This window comes from Drosophila nasuta, chromosome 3 (genome assembly GCF_023558535.2).
Source record: "Drosophila nasuta strain 15112-1781.00 chromosome 3, ASM2355853v1, whole genome shotgun sequence".
NCBI lineage: Eukaryota > Metazoa > Arthropoda > Insecta > Diptera > Drosophilidae > Drosophila > Drosophila nasuta.
In genome coordinates this window covers 29727231-29745089 of record NC_083457.1, presented here as the reverse complement: position 1 = coordinate 29745089, position 17859 = coordinate 29727231, and the positions used below count along the sequence as shown (strand labels likewise).

The 17859-nt window shown below is 41.1% G+C and overlaps 4 protein-coding genes across 4 annotated transcripts in view; 2 read left to right on the top strand and 2 right to left on the bottom strand.

Annotated features, from left to right (window-relative positions):
• The first annotated feature begins 12 nt into the window (after window positions 1–12).
• On the top strand, window positions 13–2696 carry LOC132788632 (beta-1,3-galactosyltransferase 1). Its single transcript, XM_060796137.1, has 3 exons — window positions 13–124; window positions 225–624; window positions 713–2696. The coding sequence occupies exons 2-3, from the start codon at window positions 345–347 to the stop codon at window positions 1822–1824; spliced, it is 1392 nt and encodes a 463-aa protein (XP_060652120.1). The 5' UTR covers window positions 13–124; window positions 225–344; the 3' UTR covers window positions 1825–2696.
• A 1875-nt stretch (window positions 2697–4571) lies between these two features.
• LOC132788627 (uncharacterized) lies at window positions 4572–9196 on the bottom strand. The gene is given in 8 exon segments (XM_060796125.1): window positions 4572–5219; window positions 5276–6211; window positions 6700–7336; window positions 7392–7532; window positions 7534–7596; window positions 7598–8060; window positions 8118–8586; window positions 8648–9196. Coding segments are annotated over 8 exon segments (3393 nt in total). The 5' UTR covers window positions 8766–9196; the 3' UTR covers window positions 4572–4653.
• A 596-nt stretch (window positions 9197–9792) lies between these two features.
• On the top strand, window positions 9793–11694 carry LOC132789784 (proteasome inhibitor PI31 subunit). Its single transcript, XM_060798044.1, has 5 exons — window positions 9793–9809; window positions 10527–10720; window positions 10787–11077; window positions 11146–11261; window positions 11321–11694. Exons 2-5 carry the CDS (start codon window positions 10538–10540, stop codon window positions 11550–11552), a joined length of 822 nt encoding a protein of 273 aa, XP_060654027.1. The 5' UTR covers window positions 9793–9809; window positions 10527–10537; the 3' UTR covers window positions 11553–11694.
• A 562-nt stretch (window positions 11695–12256) lies between these two features.
• Window positions 12257–17859, bottom strand: part of LOC132789783 (uncharacterized) — a 29802-nt gene continuing 24199 nt past the window's right edge. The window contains 7 exon segments of the mRNA XM_060798043.1: window positions 12257–12565; window positions 14821–15147; window positions 15207–15291; window positions 16439–16767; window positions 17203–17326; window positions 17329–17403; window positions 17575–17742. Of these exon segments, the coding sequence (XP_060654026.1) occupies window positions 12456–12565; window positions 14821–15147; window positions 15207–15291; window positions 16439–16767; window positions 17203–17326; window positions 17329–17403; window positions 17575–17742 (1218 nt within the window). The 3' untranslated portion in view covers window positions 12257–12455.

Below are 17859 nucleotides of genomic sequence, written 5' to 3'. Positions count from 1 at the left end.
ATCCCTGAAACAGAAAATTCGATTGCAGTGACTACAATTGTAATCGTCATCGGAATATTAAACAGCTGGTTCTTGCATTTAAACGACTGCGAGCTGCCGTGTGTGTGTGTGGGGGACATATAATGTAAGCTAATAATTATTATCACTTAATTACAAAATATGTATTGTTTTGTTCAATGGTTGTGCAAATGTGTCAATTAATATGTCACGTGTCTTGTTATCAGTATGTGCTTCAAACGTACGGCTCGACATACCTGAAAAGATCATATTTGCTTGGCATCAGTCGTTGTGCATGTAAGAACGGAAAATAAAACGGCTGCCGCGGTCGATTCGTGGCGGCTTAAATGGATGTAAAAATGCCGCACTCATCACATGATATTTTGGACGAGGACGAGCAGTCTTCTTCGCTTTTAAATTCAAGCAGTAGCACAGGTTCAGAAGATGATACACAACCCAAACAAAGGCTGCGCGGTTACAGAAAATTGCAGCGAAGGCAGCGTTCGCGATACCATTTACCCAGGAGCATGAGACGATGTGGCTGCTATACGCTCAGTTTGTTTATTGTATTTTTAATGCTATACAATTACCTGCCGAATATCTACTTGGATGTACAAAAACGACACAGTGCGTAGGATGTGGTTTGAATCCACAATCTTCTATGTACACACAGTATGTACATACATATATACAATAACCCTCAATATTTTTTCAGTGCCATTGTCGGACTGGTCGGCGAACACATCCCTGGACATCAAGGATTATATTTCGCCCCAGCAGGATACGGCCCTGATTATGCCTCGGGGTTTCTGCACAAACAAGACCTTTCTCATCATTGCCGTTAGTACGAACTTGAACAATTTCGTAGAACGCCAGACAATACGTGAGACATGGGGAAATACAACAGAATTCAACTATTCAGCATTTGGCAAGCTGCATGGCCATATGAAAGGACGCTACCTGCCGGCAAAGCCAGATCGTCTGCGTCTTTACGCCGATTATCTAACTGGCGAGGGTGACTCATTGACTGCTACAGTGCGTATCATTTTTATTGTTGGGCGCAGCAGTTATGAATCACATCTGGGCAACGAAACGCTGATACGCCTGAACAACGAAGCCGAAATGTACAACGATATTATTCAGGATAATTTCATTGACACGTACAACAATCTAACAATAAAATCCGTCATGGCACTGAAACACATTAGCAGAAGTTGCGCCAAGTCTTGCGCATACTTTCTTAAATGCGATGATGATACGTTTGTCAATGTGCCAAATCTCTTGCACTATTTGCTGGGTGGCACAGTACCGCTGTACAATGATACCTTGGACTATTATGATCGCAGGTCGTTTCTCGTCATGATGCCACACAATAGTCTGAATGCCACCACGGGCATAATGCGTGGTCATCAGTTTTGCAATGTGATGCCCGTGAGCGAGGTGAGCAGCAAATGGTACATGCCCTATTACATGTATCAAGCAGATGCATATCCACAGTATCTTTCGGGTGCTGGTTATCTAATGTCCATCGATGTGGTGGATCGTCTCTATGAGGCAGCGTTAAATACATCTCTCCTATACTTGGAGGATGTATATATTACCGGTCTATGTGCAGATCGGGCAAATATCAAACGGCAGCATCATTCACTATTTAGCTTTGCACACTCACAACATTTGTGTGCTTTTAAAGGCAGCATAACACAGCACCAGGTGAAGGAGGAGACTATGGTCGAGGCGTGGCGTTATGTATCTAATTATACTATTAAATGTCCGCCCCCGGGTAATTACTTAAACCATATGCGATTGCGTAATCGTATGAATTGTTAAGAGAAAATGAGCTGTGAATCTGCCTCCCTGTGTAACAAAGGCCGCTAAAATGTATACGTAGCACATATCTGAACGATATAATTTTCTTAGTTGCATATATTGGAAGTATACATCCTATTTATGTTGCATGTGCTTTCAACGCACAAGAAGACTCAATCACACTAACATTAATTATTAGAAACTTTTGTTCCTACCCTGTCCAGTTTATTTTCGAATGTTTGCAATATGTTTCTAAATGCTGCCTGCATAAGGATTGTGGAAATCGCGCACTTGATAATCATATAATCTAAGTCAGCTAATCAAAATATTTTACCGAAAAGACAAAACCAATTATGTATTAAAAATGCTCAATTTACATATCCAAGCTGTAGAACAAACTAAAATTGAATTTTACGTTTTTAAAATTATTATTCATTCAATTAGATTGTTCAATCAGTGTTTTTCCACAATACCTTACACAGAATCGATAATTAAATGTATTTTAAGATGACTAAAGAGTCATGAATGAAATCTAAAGAGATAAGAGTTTTATCAAAAGATCCTTCATTATGTCCAATTTAATTAAATTATACACTTTATACACAACCATACATTTATGTATGTCCAACAAAAAGCAGCTAGTAATACTATTAATTATCAATGCTCTTAATTACCCCTAATTATATTACACATATCTAGATTTAATGTAGAAATTTAAAAAGAAAAATTTACTAGTTGCAGTTAGGATTGGCAGCTTGAAGAAATGTACTTCTTTTAGAGCGTTAAGGAAAATTGTTATATCATATCGTCGTGGATAGTTTTTTTTTTAAACTTAGCCGCTAAGCGTTCTGTTTATTTTGTTTACCATCCATTAATATACATATAGAAATATATATATATATATATATAAATGAATATAATCTCATTGCGCCAAGTATTTATTTTTCTAAAATTAAAGAATAAATGAAATTATTATAATATCAAAAACTTAGATATATTAACTATATAATGTCAATGATTGGATTTATGTATATGTACCATGGAAAAACAAAAACAAGATAATTGAAATGAAACTTGGGAAGCCAATCAAAAATGGCTCGTCTTATGACTAAGCTTAGCATTTTTTATACAATTTATTTTCTGTATAAATAGTGTTATTACAATAGCAAGTTTCTATAACTATAATAACAAATTACATTCGAGTTTAGCGTAAATGTCCATGAAAAATTTACTTTCACTTCGAACAGATTATAGCAAAAGTAAATTTTATGAATACACTCAAAAAGCTTCAACATTACTGTCCGACTGTGGTATCTGCCTGCCTTCGCTCTCATTATCTGGCAATTCTGTCAGTAAAAGTTCATCGACTGTTGACGACGAAATTTTATTGGGTTCAGCTTCTGTATGCTGAGTGCTTGTGACTTCTGTGGGTTCGATAACTGATTTGGTTTCGGATTCCGTCTTCTTAAATTCTCCAGAATTCTTATCGCTCTCAATTTCTTCTTCCGCAGACAATATGGCATCAGTCTTTGAACTGCCTTCACTCGCAGTTTGAATAGTTGCATGTTTATCAACTTCTGTGCATGCGGGTTCTGGTGAATCGACATGGCTTTCTACTTTATCTGAATCAATAACTATATCTAATATATTATCGCTTTCGACAATGTTAGACGAATTTTTTTCATTACTTTCCATGGTTGAGTTTTCAGTTATTCCAATTGTCTCTCCATTTAACTTTTCAGACTCTTTATCTTCATTTGAGTGGTTCTCAATTACTAAGTCTGTTTTATCATTTTGAGTTTCAGCAGTTTCAGTGTGTTCTTTAGTTTCTATACTTCTTGAATTCTTATTAATTTCTTCTTCATTTTTATCGATTATTGAATTAACATCAGTGCTTATCTGATTATCTGCTACAATTCTGGGCTCCTCTGTATTAACATCAGGGTTTTCATTATCATTATTTTTGGGATCTCTTGATGTGTCCATATCTTCGTTACCATCAAAATTTATATGATCCACTTCACTCGCATCTTTATTGGCAATATCACTTTCATCTTTTGATGGCATTGGTTCGATACCGTCTACATTTTCAGACTGTTTCTCCGTGCCATCGATGGACCCTTGGGATTCTTTAGAAATCTTTTTTTGCTCCTCGATCCATAGACGTGCCACTTCAAACTCATCTTCTGCGCGTCGTAATTTGACAGCAACTCTCATTTTGAGCTTGGCATCATTCATTTTGATTTCCTCCATTCGCTGGCGTTCTAAATGAAGCAAGGCTGGATTTGGTTTGTTAGTTGTCTTCTTGCGGGGCTGCTTCTTTTGTACTGTGCCGCCAGGTGATGACTTGGTTTTCACTTCAGCTACACCTTCAGTTATATCGACCTCCAGCAGGCTGGCTAATATAGATGAGCTAAAAGCATTTACATCAATGTCCATGGCTGGATCAATATTGGCTGTCACTGGGTCCGCTTTGGGCAATTCAGGTTCAGGGGCTGTTGATTTAACCGCAGTTATTTTCAAGCCTTTTGACGGGGATTGAGCAGATGTTGACGGTCTCTCTTCCTCGTTGTCCGAATCAATAGTAATAGTGTCAGTTTTAGGCTCTACAATCTCGATTTCATTGTCCTCATCGTCACTGGCTTGTTTCTCTGTAAGAATAAAATCGAATTTATATTGGTAGTGTTATGGATTAAATTCAAAAAAGAATAATACGATCGTAACACAGTAAAAATTGTTGAATTTTAAACTTAACAAATTAAACTGAGTGAGAATCTTAAGGTGGTTTATTGAAGAATGTATTGAAGTATGGCATAAATTTAACTTAGTCTAGTCAGTAATATTCGAAGCTTAAATATTGAGAAACCGCATTTCCTCCAGCGGAAAATTGGTGCGTAACTTTTGCAGCGTCTTTTCATTTGGTCTTGGCTGTCGTTCCAGTTCTCGACAGTAGCACTCATAGGCAAACTTTGCCATTTGCCAGCGAAGCTTACAGGCACTCGCTTCACGTCGGAATCGTGGCAGACGTCTGGCTACTTCTGCCCAGAGTCTTTCCCGGGCACCAACATCATTGTAATCGACATGTCGCGGATTCCAAAGCGTGGGATAAGCTCGCATCGCTAGCACAAGTTGTTGTACAAAGTGTTTATCGTCGGGCATATCTTTGAGCTTGCCAGCCGATTCACCAGATGAGCTATTCTCTGATCCCTGCTGGCCACAATCCTGCAGTGGCTCAAATTCATCACGTAAATCTTGTTCATCAATTTTATATAGAAAATATAAACTGGCCAGATATTTGGAGTATTTTAGCTCAAGATTGGCAAATGTGCGTTTGTCCTTGATGGTTTTTAGACGGAATGATTTGTACATCTCGTACATTTGTTGCCAACGCTCCACAATATACTCGTAGCGATAGTCTGCAAGAATATTACAATTTAATAATTATTCAATAAATGACTGACAGACTTCTTACTGGGCGCAGATTTCCAGAAGTTTTGCCACAGCGACTTGCGAGTCTGCTCGTCAATGCTGTTAAATTCAGGATCCGCTGACTTTCTCCAGAGCACAGGATGACTCTTGGCAAAGTTAATGATGCGCAGATCAATAGGACGCACATCAAGAGGTCGTACTGGCAAGCGATTAATTGGTTTTGTAGTTAGTCGTTTACCACCAGCCATATTCTGTGAGTCTTTGTGAAAGGTATTTTCGATGGCATCCAATTGCTTGCGCTCGAACCCATCACCATCATCTTCGCCACAATCCACTGCCAGCCAATCACTGCGCGGCAAATCTCTATTGGCCAAATAGTTGGTTGCCTTGTCAAAGTAACCCTTGAAGCGTCGCCCCAACTTAACCAAACGTTCAATGCGTACATATCGCTTGCGTACGTTCTTCCAGCGCAGCTTTATGTCATCACCGCGTGGAAAGTGGCTGGCAATAACGCGCCACTGCTTGCGTGTGACCTCCATTTTGCCATAGTCAGGATGACGCGTGCACCAAATTGAAGGATATTCACGCAGTAAGCGAGTTAGTTTTCGATCGTAGGCATGCGCCTGTTCGTTACGATTCATGCTTTCCTCGGTGCCAAGGGCATCGTATTCATCATCCAAATCATCATCATCATCGATATCGTCAACATCATCGTTCTGATCATCTTCGTAATCATCTGGACCTTCATTCTCATTGTCCACATCCTGATTAGTGTCTTGATTATCGTCATCATCTTTCGGATCACCTTCCGCGCGTACGCCGAGTGGCAACAATGGAGGCAGTGGTTCCGTTGAGTCTCCATCCTTGAGATTTGCATGTAAGCTCTTGCGATACTCGTAGACTTGATTATGAAAGCTATTACAGCCGGTATTAAAGAGATCGACATCGTCCAACTGTCCATAGCAAACATAATCCACAGCTACAAATAAAATAAAGTGAGAAAGAGAAGGAAAGGCATATTAATGTTTATCGAAAAACTGCTGCTGAATTCGATTCCATTGCCTTTTTTGGATATTTTGCAAACACATGGACCAAGAGTTCAATTTAATCATCACTAGGCTGTATTTAAAAAAGCCAAAGGAAATGGAACTCGCAGAGTTTTTCATAAACACAATACAATATACTATACTTACATGCAGCACACCACATTCAAATGTATACTCGTATATGTATATTTTTATGGATTTCTTTTCGTTGCCCGTTTCTCGTCCATGTGTTAAAATATTCACAAAAGACAATGAACACCACAAGTTTTAAAATTAACATATTTTTTGCGCTTTGCATTCACAAGCATCCGGATGCTATGTTTGCCGTTTAAACGCGATACATTGGAGATTCAAATTTCAAATAGATTTGGGTCCATAACACTTCTTACGGGATCTATATCTTCCTTAGCTTAGAACTTACCTGCTGCTAATTGTCCGTTCTCCAAGCTGTTGGCATCGTTCTTAAAGCCCATTTCTCGCATATCAACCAAGCATTTTTCCTGCAGCTGCTTGAACCGTCCAATTGCATAGGTCATTAGATAGGACAAATGTATGTACAACTCCTTGAGATCCATATAACTGCGAGCCTGATTGTATGCATTGGAGTGTGTTAGCGTTTGAACTTTCCCCGTTAAGTGCGTACATATTTCCATGGCATTGAAGATCTGCTCTTGCAGCTGAGTACGCGCCGTACCAATCGACGTGTTGGGAAACACATGACGCACAAGAGTCGGCTGTGGTTTCGCTGCTGCCGCTGGAGTCATCATAATCGTTGTGCCGCCATTACTATTGGCAGCCGGCGCTGGCGGTGTTGGCATGTTAACCGATTGCATTTGGCTGCCATTGTTAACTCGAACGATTTGTGAAGTGCGTGGCTGTTGCTGTGGATTGGTTTGCGGATTGTAGATGCCGATGTTGGAGCCGTAGCTGGGATTGTTGTGCATCATGCGCTGGGGTGCTGCTAAGCGCTGACGAATAATAACCTGCGGTGTCACCGGCATGGGAGCAGAAGAAAGTGATGTCGACGGTTGACCTCCAAGTGGTACTTGACGTTTCACCTTAGAAGATTTTACTATTAATATTGGAAACCTATACAAAAACGCGGCTATTTACCTGTATAAGGCGACCGTTGGGCAGGCGATAGGAGTCCTGTTGAGCTGCAGTATTAAGATCGACCCGAAATCCGTTAATGGTATGGAAAACGGGTCCAGCACTACGCACCGCATTGGGCACTACGGTGCGTCGCACCACGGGGACTGGAAATGGGCGTGCTTTGGCGATAACGCATGCCCGAGCTGCTCAATACGAGTGGCGGGGGGTAAACTGCTACGCGGAGCGACAGATGAATTGCCATTGCTGCTGTTGTTGTTGCTGCCGCTGTTACTGGGACTGGGTCCAGTGTAATTCTGCTGTACGCTCGTAATGCGCGGTGTTGTTGTGATAGTTGTCCCAGATGGGGCACCGGAGACAGTGCGTGGCGAAGACTTTTGGGCAACTGAGATTTGGCAGTCCGGCTCCAACATGCTCAGCAGATCTGGTGTACAAACAACTTCATCGTTAGAAGATTTGGGACGTTTCGCTGGCGGTCCCTGCGGCTTGGAATATTTCTTGACCGATGTGATGGAACTGTTATGGCTACGCTTAGACGCATTCGATTCTAAGCTCTCCATTGAGTCGGACAAACTATTGGCTTTCGCCTTGGCTAGCCGACAGCAAGAGCTGCTGTCCTTGTTCATCAAACGCCGCATCTCATCACCAGACAACGGCATCGCTTGCAGTCCACTATCACAAAGTAAAAGCGTAATTAGTGATGGTTTCGATTGTATTTGCAACACTTACTTCTTTTGTGTCTCAATGTAATTGATTAGAGCCCAATGTTGGGCACGGAGCGGCCACAATATCTTTGGGGTACATCTAAAACAGTTCCAGTTCTCGTTCTGTTCAATGTCAACGATGACGCCACGTGAGAGGTTCTTAATGATGCACGATTTGCAGAACACAAATGGACAAGTGGAACAGCAATAGACCTCGCCACCTTGACCACACCAGCGACAGTACAGCTCAGAGCCATCTTCTCCCTTGGAAAATTCGCCGCTGTTGTAGAAATCGTGGCACTTGACACAGTGCGTGACTCGCAATATGGGGTGCATTTTGATGTTGCTCTCTGTGATGGGTGCTGTGCCTAGATGTGAACGACAGACGGTGCAATGGACCTTCCGCTGATTGACCACATCCACGGTGGGATACATTTTTAAATAAAAGCGCCGCTCCTCCTCTGAAACGCTAGCGTCCATTTCGAATTTTGTGCCTAAGAAACGACCACTTATTAGTCCGGGCGAAGACAGGAGGAAATGGATCCGGCAACTTACCCGCAAAATCAAAGTCGTACACTTTCAGGGAGGGCGAAGGTGTTGCTGGCTTCGCGGTTGTAACTGCCGCTGCCATTTTAGGGCCGCCGGCATCGATATTTGTTGATGTGCTGCTCATGTTGGTTCCTCTGAACACCGGTAACTTTAAGCCGATTTTACCACCGCACGTGGGATTTGCAATCAGGGAATATCTTCTTTTACACACATGCACACATACATACACATACACAGTCAACTATGCCAAACGCAGTGGACGCAACAGCAGCGTCGCGCTATTTCTTGTTTCTTTTTCTGCAACAACTAATGACACTAACACAGAAGCATGACCAATGTGTGTACAAAATATAGAGCTTCCAACGCGCGGCAATGATCTTTGCTGTTTAGCATTTAAGTTATTAAAATATATTTCTTTTAATTTTTTGTGTTGCTTCTATGCTAGATTAAAAATGTATTTTTCACGCGACAGCAATACGAATACTACCTCGGTTTCCAACATGGCAGCCACTTCGTGTCTTCACACGAAGCGAACCGAATGAACGAAGTATACATAACTTTTGACTTGACTCTCTGAACCGATAATGAAATATAAAGTAAATTCTATTTGACGATAAAGCCCAGGATTCTTTTAGTTGTGATCGCTCACATTCAAATCCTATATTTATTTCAGATTTTAGCTAATAAATATATATGGTATATATAAAGCCCAACTTACGATCGGTTATACATAAGTATAATTTTTTCCTCAAAAAACTAAAAGAAACGACTTTTCAAATAAACATTACATTAAATTAAATACATTTTAAAAATCTCTATTTAAATATATTTCAATAATATATTTATATTCACTCGACAACCCTAGCAACATCTAGTCATCTCTTTCGCACTAATGTAAAACTAATTTAAACCCGAACTTCAACTAAAATCGTAAATATTAAGAAAAAAATTTACAATTTACCAATTTGTTCAGCCAAATAAAAAGTACTAGATAGGTAATTTTGTTACATTGCAATACATTTTAAAATTAAAACAAATGTTTGTATACGATTGAGCATGCTTCAAGTTACTCAACACTGGTGACGAATGCAACACTAATTAAATTGTTTTGAACACTGAATTGTCCATTTCACTTGAGACTGCAAAAGGAACGTACATAAATAAACAGGTGTATTATTTACTTATATAAATATGCATTTTAAAAAAGTACAATTTATTTTAAGTACACAATTTCATATTCAACTAACTCAATTAAAAGAGTGGGTGTAAAATGGAATTTATAAGAAGTGACTTGCACTTTACTCTCAATGATTTTATACGCCGCTTTCAGTTTTCTAGATTATTCTACTTTGACGAGAAAGATTAAAAAGCAATAACATATACACACATTTTAAATTAAGTCCTATAAATACAAAGTTGTCAAATAGCAAAATCCAGTTATTTCATGAAATATAAAATATAAAAAACTTTGTTAACAATTCGGGGAATACCCGTAATAAAATTGTATATCAAAAATTTAAGTACTATCGATGTACAATATATTTTTGTGCTTTGACATCGTTTGAAGTCGCTATATTGCTTGATAATAAATTCACATGCTTATGACCTACAAGTGTTTAATAATGATAATAATTTCAGCTTTTATTTTGTTCCCTATCTTAATACAGTATACCAATGATAATACAATCTTAGTAGTATATGTTTGGTATAATAATCGACCTTTTTCAAATATAATTTACGGTCACCCCAATAAAAACTTATTGTCGTCGGCTCTTTTTGTAAATAATCATTATCCTCTGACTTTAACAATATATTTTGTTTTTGTATTTTGTAAAATATGTTTCTACATCATTTGTAATCTGTGTTCGAATCATCTCTCAAACAGTTTTCAACAAAATGGAGGCGTCAACATCAAATTCATTAGCCAGTTCGTCAAAATCGGACTTCTTTTATGGCTGGGATTTACTATACAAGACTGTAGATGGAATAATAAACAAGAAGGCGGATGTTATGATAGTCCTTGCACATTTTTTACTTACTAAGCACTACAAATTTCGTTGCATTGGTATTGGAGATGACGTGAGTAAAACTTACCTGCAAAACGTAGTAAGAAAATGCACTATAATCTTAAATTGTTTTTAATAGAAAACGTTGAGCGAGGATGAGGAGGGAAGTGAACTGTTGCCAGATTATTGGAACAGCGATAACACCAAGTACTCATTGCGCTATGTGCACAATAATGTGCTCTATCTCCTGCTGGGACATATTACGGAAGATGCTTTGATTCTCAATCTCTTGGACATTAACACCAAAAATGTGTCCAACATATGCCTTACCCCAGAATCGTTGGTTGCCGAAGTCAAAGGCAGCATCACTAAAATAATGCCCACAGCAAATGATATTGTTCAACGCTTTCGCAATGAACTGTGCGATCCGGTAAGAGAAGAAGTCATCTTATGTCCACTTAAGGAACAAGATTAAATATAATTATTTTCGAATTGTAGATATTTACTGGCAATTCGCGGGAAGTAACTACACAGACCCAGGCCGCTCAGCCCCCTGCTCCAACCCCGGCATTAAACCCGGATCCCCTGCGTGTTGGTGAACCTAATCGCCCAGGGTAAGTGAGAAATAATTAGTGCGGTTGCTTGGTTTATTAAGAAATTGATGACATTGTAGATCTTTTATGCCGCACGGATTTGAGCCACGACCATTTGGATTCCCAGATATCGGTCGCGGTGATCTAGATCCTTTGGGTCGCGGTTCTGGCAACCTGTTTCCATTTGGCCAAAATCCAGGCTTGGCTCGCTTCGATCCGTTTAGTCCTCTTCCACCACGTGGACCGGGAAGCATGGGACCGAATCCAGATCACATGCGCCCACCTAATTGGAACCCAGATTACTACATGTAAACACGAAGCCAAATGTAGATCTTAAGGCTTATAAAATCGAGAGTTATACGGAAACTAATTTATAAATCCAAAAGATGAAAAATAGAGGATAAATGCATTATTATTTGATTGTAACTAAAATATAATTTTATTGTTGCTCATATGCGATACAGAATATTACTATAAGAACAGACAAAATCAGCCTAAAATCGTGGTTCAATGTAATACATACTCGTATGTGACATTTATAAACTCTCTACTCCATAGATTTGTGATTAGGCTGCTGCAGTTGGGCAGTTTTGGATATACATATATTATTATGTAGTATATGTCGCAGACAACTGCGACAACTTTTACACAAGGCGATAAATTTACAAAAAACCCTATAGCTATACAATGTAATGGCGTGTTATTGCGCAAAAATATCAATTTTTTTTATATATTGTATATGTTATATACTCGTCTAGAATAAAAAAATAAAAGTGCGCTTGAAAGTAATTGCGTCATATAATCTCAAGAAATTGCTACGGAAGTCAACTGAAACTGAATATGCGCGCAGCTAATAATAGGTATAATTATTATATTACATATACATATGTATGTTTTGTGTGGTTCATTTATGCCTAGCCTAATATTATATTACCATAATATTTTGCTAAATTAATTAATTATTGAACTTCCCGTGTGGGTCGGTGAAGCTCGTAATGTTCTTGCTGTTCAGCTGGTTGACTTAAATTATTGTTTATTCCCATCATCTCGATGTATGATGTTTGGGGCATTATAATAATTTCTGTTTTTTGTTTAGGTTATACATAGAAAATTTTTTGTGCCTTGGCTGCTTGGGGTGGCGGTAGGCTCATGTAGTGCGTTGTGATTCAAGCGAAGCATTTTGTTTGCCCTCGTTTATCTGTCACCTCTCCTCTCTCAGTCCCATTCCCCAATAAACATGCGTGGTGTGGGTACATAGCCGCGGGTGGGCAGCGGTAAATGGCGTCCATAGATGTGATTGTAAGGAGATTCGACAAGCTCGGAATCTACAAGAAGCGTAGATAGAGTGATATTAGCATATTTGATGTACACATATAAGTACAGATCGTTGTTGTTTGGTGATTATATTTATGATAAACAATGGAATGGACAATGACCAGTTTGTGTGTAGGGTATATAGTATGTACAATGTTAACGGTTGAGGTTGGGTAAGGTAAGGTAAAAGGTATGGTAAGGTATGGTAAGGTAAGGTAAGGTGGTTGTATGGTAAACTGTTGCCGTCCAGGGTCCAAGTTAAAGTAGAGTTAGTATCAAATCGTACAGTTTAGGTAATACCAAAGGTACAAAAGGTGCTACTCATAACCAAAAAGGCAAAATTCGCATTTTTTTATATATACACAGCGCATATCCTAAATCCAATATCCGATATCTGTTGCCGGGGAATAACTCGTAACCATAGTATATGTATGTATGTATGTAAAAACAACAAATATTAACATTAAATCTAAATCTCGTGTTGGCCAAATAACCTCATTTCGCAGAGAACATTTTCAGTTTCAATAGTCAAGTATTTGGATTTTCTTGAGGCTGAGACTGCGCGGCTTGCGCGGCTTTAGGTAGCCATAAATGGATTCCATGTCGCTGATGTCAAGGCGGCTGGCAGTGCGCCCAGTTCTTTGTGTCTGCGCCTGCAATTGAGGCAGTGCATTGTTTGTTGCTGCTGCCGATGTTGCTGTTGTTGTTAAAGCATTGCCTGTTACTGATGCTGCTGCCGCAGTTGATGTTGCTGCCGATGCTGCCGCCGCTGCTGTTGGTGTTGCTGCTACTGTGGATGTTGCTATTGCTAAACTCTTTGTTGCTGCTGTCGCTGTTGTTATAATTTTGTTTTTACTATTGAAATTATTTTTGTTCTTCAAGACGTCATCATTGTTTCTCTTGGCATTGCCATTATTGTGGTTGTTGCTGTTGTTCTTGCTGTTCTGGCTGCTGCTGCTGTTGTTCGTTAGCTGTCGTTTATTGTTGTAGTTGCCGTTGCTGTTAGTCGTATTGTCATAGAGTTTTTTGTCAGCTTTTTTCCAAAGTGTCGCCGCCTGCTGTCGCTTGCCCCGCCAACTTGGCGCTGGCAGCAGCGGCTTATTGTTGTTATTATTAATATTATTATAGTACTGCGATCGCTTCGAATTTGCCTGCAACTTGCCGCCGTTGTAGCTAATGTCTGAGCTCACAGAGTTCGGCACACGCTCATATATGTTGACTGGTGCAGCGGGCGCTTTGGCCACAATGCGCCGGCGACCGCCGTACATATATAGCGAGCCCTCCTCGTTGGGCTGCTCAAAGAAACTCTCTGTGGACTGGGACTTGTTGCGTGCCGTCAGCAGCGTCGGTGCTGTCAACTGTCGCAGCTGAGCGCGATCCACATACACGTCCGTCTCCTCGTTGCTGTGCGCAGCACGCGGACGCTGCAATCGATGCAGCTGGCGCATATAGTTACCGTTGTTGTTGTTGTTGTCGTCAATGTCAAAGTCCATGTCGAAGTCATCGTACTCGTAGCTGTCGTAACGCTCGTCCGTGTGCAGTATGGGTTCGTCCTCCTGCACCTGTTCGAGCACTGAAATGTCACTCTCACTACACCACTTGGCCACACCGGCATGCTTGTCCAGCAGCCCGCCACTGAGACGCTGATGGCGTCGCAGCTGCTGCTGGCTGAGACTGCGCTGCGGCCGTGGCGCGGGCACTTCGCCGCAAAGCGGTGCCAGAGCATAGCAACTGACACAGTTGCAGGCAGTCTCAGTCGTCAGCGGTGTGCGACGTGTGGACAAACGACGTGCACCTTGTCGCACAGCCACCTCTTCGAGGTCATCATAGTACTGGGTTGGGGGCGGAAAGTAGCCGCCAGCGGCAGCTGCTGCACCTTTGTGACTTGGGTGGTGCAGCCGATGGCAACGGTGGTTGTGCTGATGCTGATGCTGGTGTCGATGATGGGCATGCCCATGTGCTGTGCTGTGTGGGTGCAAGTGAGAGTGCAAGTGCTGCTGCTGCAGTTGCTTCTGCTGATTGCTACGTGCTTTGTTGTTGTTCTGGTTGTTGTGGTTGTGATGGTGCTTAGCTGTGCTTTGTGTCTTTGTTGCTGTTGCTGTTGTAGCTGTAAGGTCCGTTGGCAGTGATTGTGGTTGTTGCTGTTGTTGCATTTGCATTTGCAATTGCAGAGCGTGCGTTTTGTGTTGTTGTTGTTGCAGTTGATGTGATTGTTGTTGTTGTTGTTGTAGTGGTTGTGGTTGATAGCCGCCCTGTTTATAAATACCTATGCCACTCTCATAACTGCGCGTCTGCCAGATCTGATGCTGATGATGGCCTGGCTGCTGATGATGCACAGCATGCGCGGCAGCCGCTGCCGCTGCCATCAGTTGTTGCTGCTGTTGCTGCTGAATGTGATGCGGATGCATGCCAGCCATATGGTTGTGTATCATCGAAGTCTTCTTTTGTGTGAGCGTGCTCATGCCGTCGCTGTTGCCATTGCCATTCATGATGATGTTGTTACCATTGCCGTCCCTCTGATCCTTTGATCCTGACTTTGATGACTTGACAAAGTTCGGCACACGTGCACGCAATCCACAGTAGTAAGGATCATCTGCAAAAGGTCAATCAATGCATTTAGCATGCTTCTAAACTTGTTTCACACTGTCTTACCATATTTCTTGTTATCCTTGCCCTTATCGGATTTGCCACGAGAGAGCTTGATTCTGGTCTCCAAATCAATATCATCATAGTCCGGCTACGCAGTGAATAAATAATATGTATTAATGTGTACACGAAATAATTGAATGTAACATTGTATATTTAATAATCAATATAATAATCTGGGGAGAATGTTGCGTATACGTGATTTAATTACATTTATTATGTAATTGAGATTGATGGCCCATGTATTTGAGTTAATAGTAAAACATCAGCAACAAGCATTTATTTTAAATATTTATTTTCAAAATGCCGCGAGCTCATCAAAATCAAAAGACTTAGGCAACGAACGCGCAGTCTTCAGCTCCAGCTTTAGCGTCAGCTTCGGCTTCGACTTCACTTTGCGCAAGGTGCGCCAGCAATGGCTGCACACGTCGCCATATCTACATACACATATCTCATGTATAAGTGTATTTGTGTGCGCGGCTTACAGTTAGCCATAACAGTGCAGAGCCAGAAAGAGAAGAGAGAGAGAGAGAGACATACATATACTTTTGAGTATATGTATGTATGTATACGTTATGCATAGGCAGAGCCCAAAGCATTAGCCCCCCAAGTCGCAGCTCGGTCGTTGGGCCCATTGGCAAACCATTGGCAACATTCCGTGCATATTAATTACACGCGATTCGTTTGCAGTTATTTGTTGGCCTGTCGCTGCCGCTGCTGCTGCTGAAATTCGAATATTATTGAATGCAAGCCAAATGCTTGTTGAAGCACAACGACAACGGCAACGGCACAACGACATCGACAACGGCAACAATGTCCAAAGCGAAATCGTCGCCGCAACAAGTGGCCTGGTATTTTTAGCCACTGGCCTGGCTGCCAGAACTGAATACCGAGAGACGTCGGCGGACGGGATGACGACCAGAGAGGAGGGCACAAGAGTCATAAAGCATTTTGCAAGTGCCCGCGTTGCGCACGTAGCCAAGCATAGCCAGCCACCCGTTATATATTTTCATTGCTGTTGCTGGACTAGTTGCCACACTTCTCGGTTGTAAGTATTATATGTGTCTTAGTGCTCCCAAAATGTTGTTTTTCTCTTCGTAATTTTGTATTTTTATTACGCGCATCCATAGTGTACTCCACTTTGACTTCAACAACTGTTCCAACACTTGGTAGCAAAACGTACTTGGGCAACACGGGTTGCAGGTTGCAGGTCTACAGGTTGCCGCTAATTGACTCACCTTTGGAATTAGATCGTGTGCATAGACATTATCCCTGGGCGGCAATTTGGGTGGCTTCTCGCTGCGCTTGTGCGCCAATTGTTGCGTCTGCAGTAGCAATTGTTCTCGTGTGGCAGCCACATGACCGTTGTTGCCATTATTCAAATGCTTGCCAAGCTGCTGCTGCTGTTGCTGGTGTTGTTGTTGCAGCTGCTGTTGCTGCTGGTGGCCGCTGCCAAAGCCAGAGCTGCCCGAGCTACCATTGCTGCCATTGCCGGCCACGCTGTAGGGATCCTCATCGGGTATAGGTATGCGCGGGCGATTTTTGATGTCCACAATGGGACGTTGCACTGCGAAAAAAAGATAAACAAATATTTGAGCACTCGCTGCAATAAATTCAAAAGCGAACTGAACTACAGCGCGCAGATTCAAACAATAGGAACTAGAACATCAACGGACGGAACTAGAGATGAGTTTAATCCAAATCGATAAACAGATCAGCAGTTAAGTTTTGTATTCCAAATCGATAAAGAGAACCTACTTATAATACGTTATAATTTTAAATGGAAATCGATAAGCAATAACTGCATCTAGTATTTTCGACACTCGATATGTTAACTAAGCACTTTTGTTTTTGCGAGTAATTAACTTAATAAGAATTAGATTAAAATTTGCTTATTGGCATCTTGGATAGCCGCAATTTGATTCTCGACCATCTCTAGAACTCCACATAATGGCAAAAACTTAAAATAACTTTGCATTGAGACAGCACACTTGTAACTCACCTGGCGGCAGTTTGCTCTTTAGCATATCCATGGCTACCACATTCACAATGAGCACCCAAATGGGGCACTCCAAAATGTCATTCTCCGATTTGACAAAGGCCACTGCCGATAGGCATTGCGTCTCCCCAAGCGTCGACGATCTGGATAGGCACGGCGCAGTTCACGATTTACGTTCGACTGAAACTTCTTCATATCGAAGAGCTGAGAGCAGAGCAGAGCAGAGGAGGAGGAGGGAAGTTAGTTGGTTAGAAATCAGGCGACAACGAATTAGTAAACAATACAAACAATTTGCATATTGTAATAAGTACTCGTATTTGTTCACATTTGAATGCTATGTGTAGTAGTAGATTCACTACAGCAATGCTTTTTTACCTTGACTATTTTTTCGCTTTCGAGCGCCTGATTTGGCAGCTTCAAGATCTCGGCACCAATGGATGTCTCCTCGTTGGGATTGCTGGCGGTGCTCTTAACAAATACATTGCTCTTGGCATAGCGACGTACGAGTATATTGCCAGCATCATCCATTTTGATTTTGACGCCCTTAAATACAAAAATAACACGCAAAATTAATTCGAGTACTTAACAAATAGCTGTACTTTTATTTATTGTTGTTATTCCAATCACACATTAACAGGTGACGAGGCTAATGGCTGTTTG

What these genes read in the sequence shown, in the direction of transcription:
- LOC132788632 (XM_060796137.1), top strand. Translation starts at nt 345, where the DNA reads ATGGATGTAAAAATGCCGCACTCATCACATGATATTTTGGACGAGGAC. An exon ending in GGATGTACAAAAACGACACA is followed by an intron (nt 625 to 712) that starts GTGCGTAGGATG and finishes ATATTTTTTCAG; the next exon opens with TGCCATTGTCGGACTGGTCG.
- LOC132789784 (XM_060798044.1), top strand. Translation starts at nt 10,538, where the DNA reads ATGGAGGCGTCAACATCAAATTCATTAGCCAGTTCGTCAAAATCGGAC. An exon ending in GCATTGGTATTGGAGATGAC is followed by an intron (nt 10,721 to 10,786) that starts GTGAGTAAAACT and finishes TGTTTTTAATAG; the next exon opens with AAAACGTTGAGCGAGGATGA. An exon ending in GCAATGAACTGTGCGATCCG is followed by an intron (nt 11,078 to 11,145) that starts GTAAGAGAAGAA and finishes TTCGAATTGTAG; the next exon opens with ATATTTACTGGCAATTCGCG.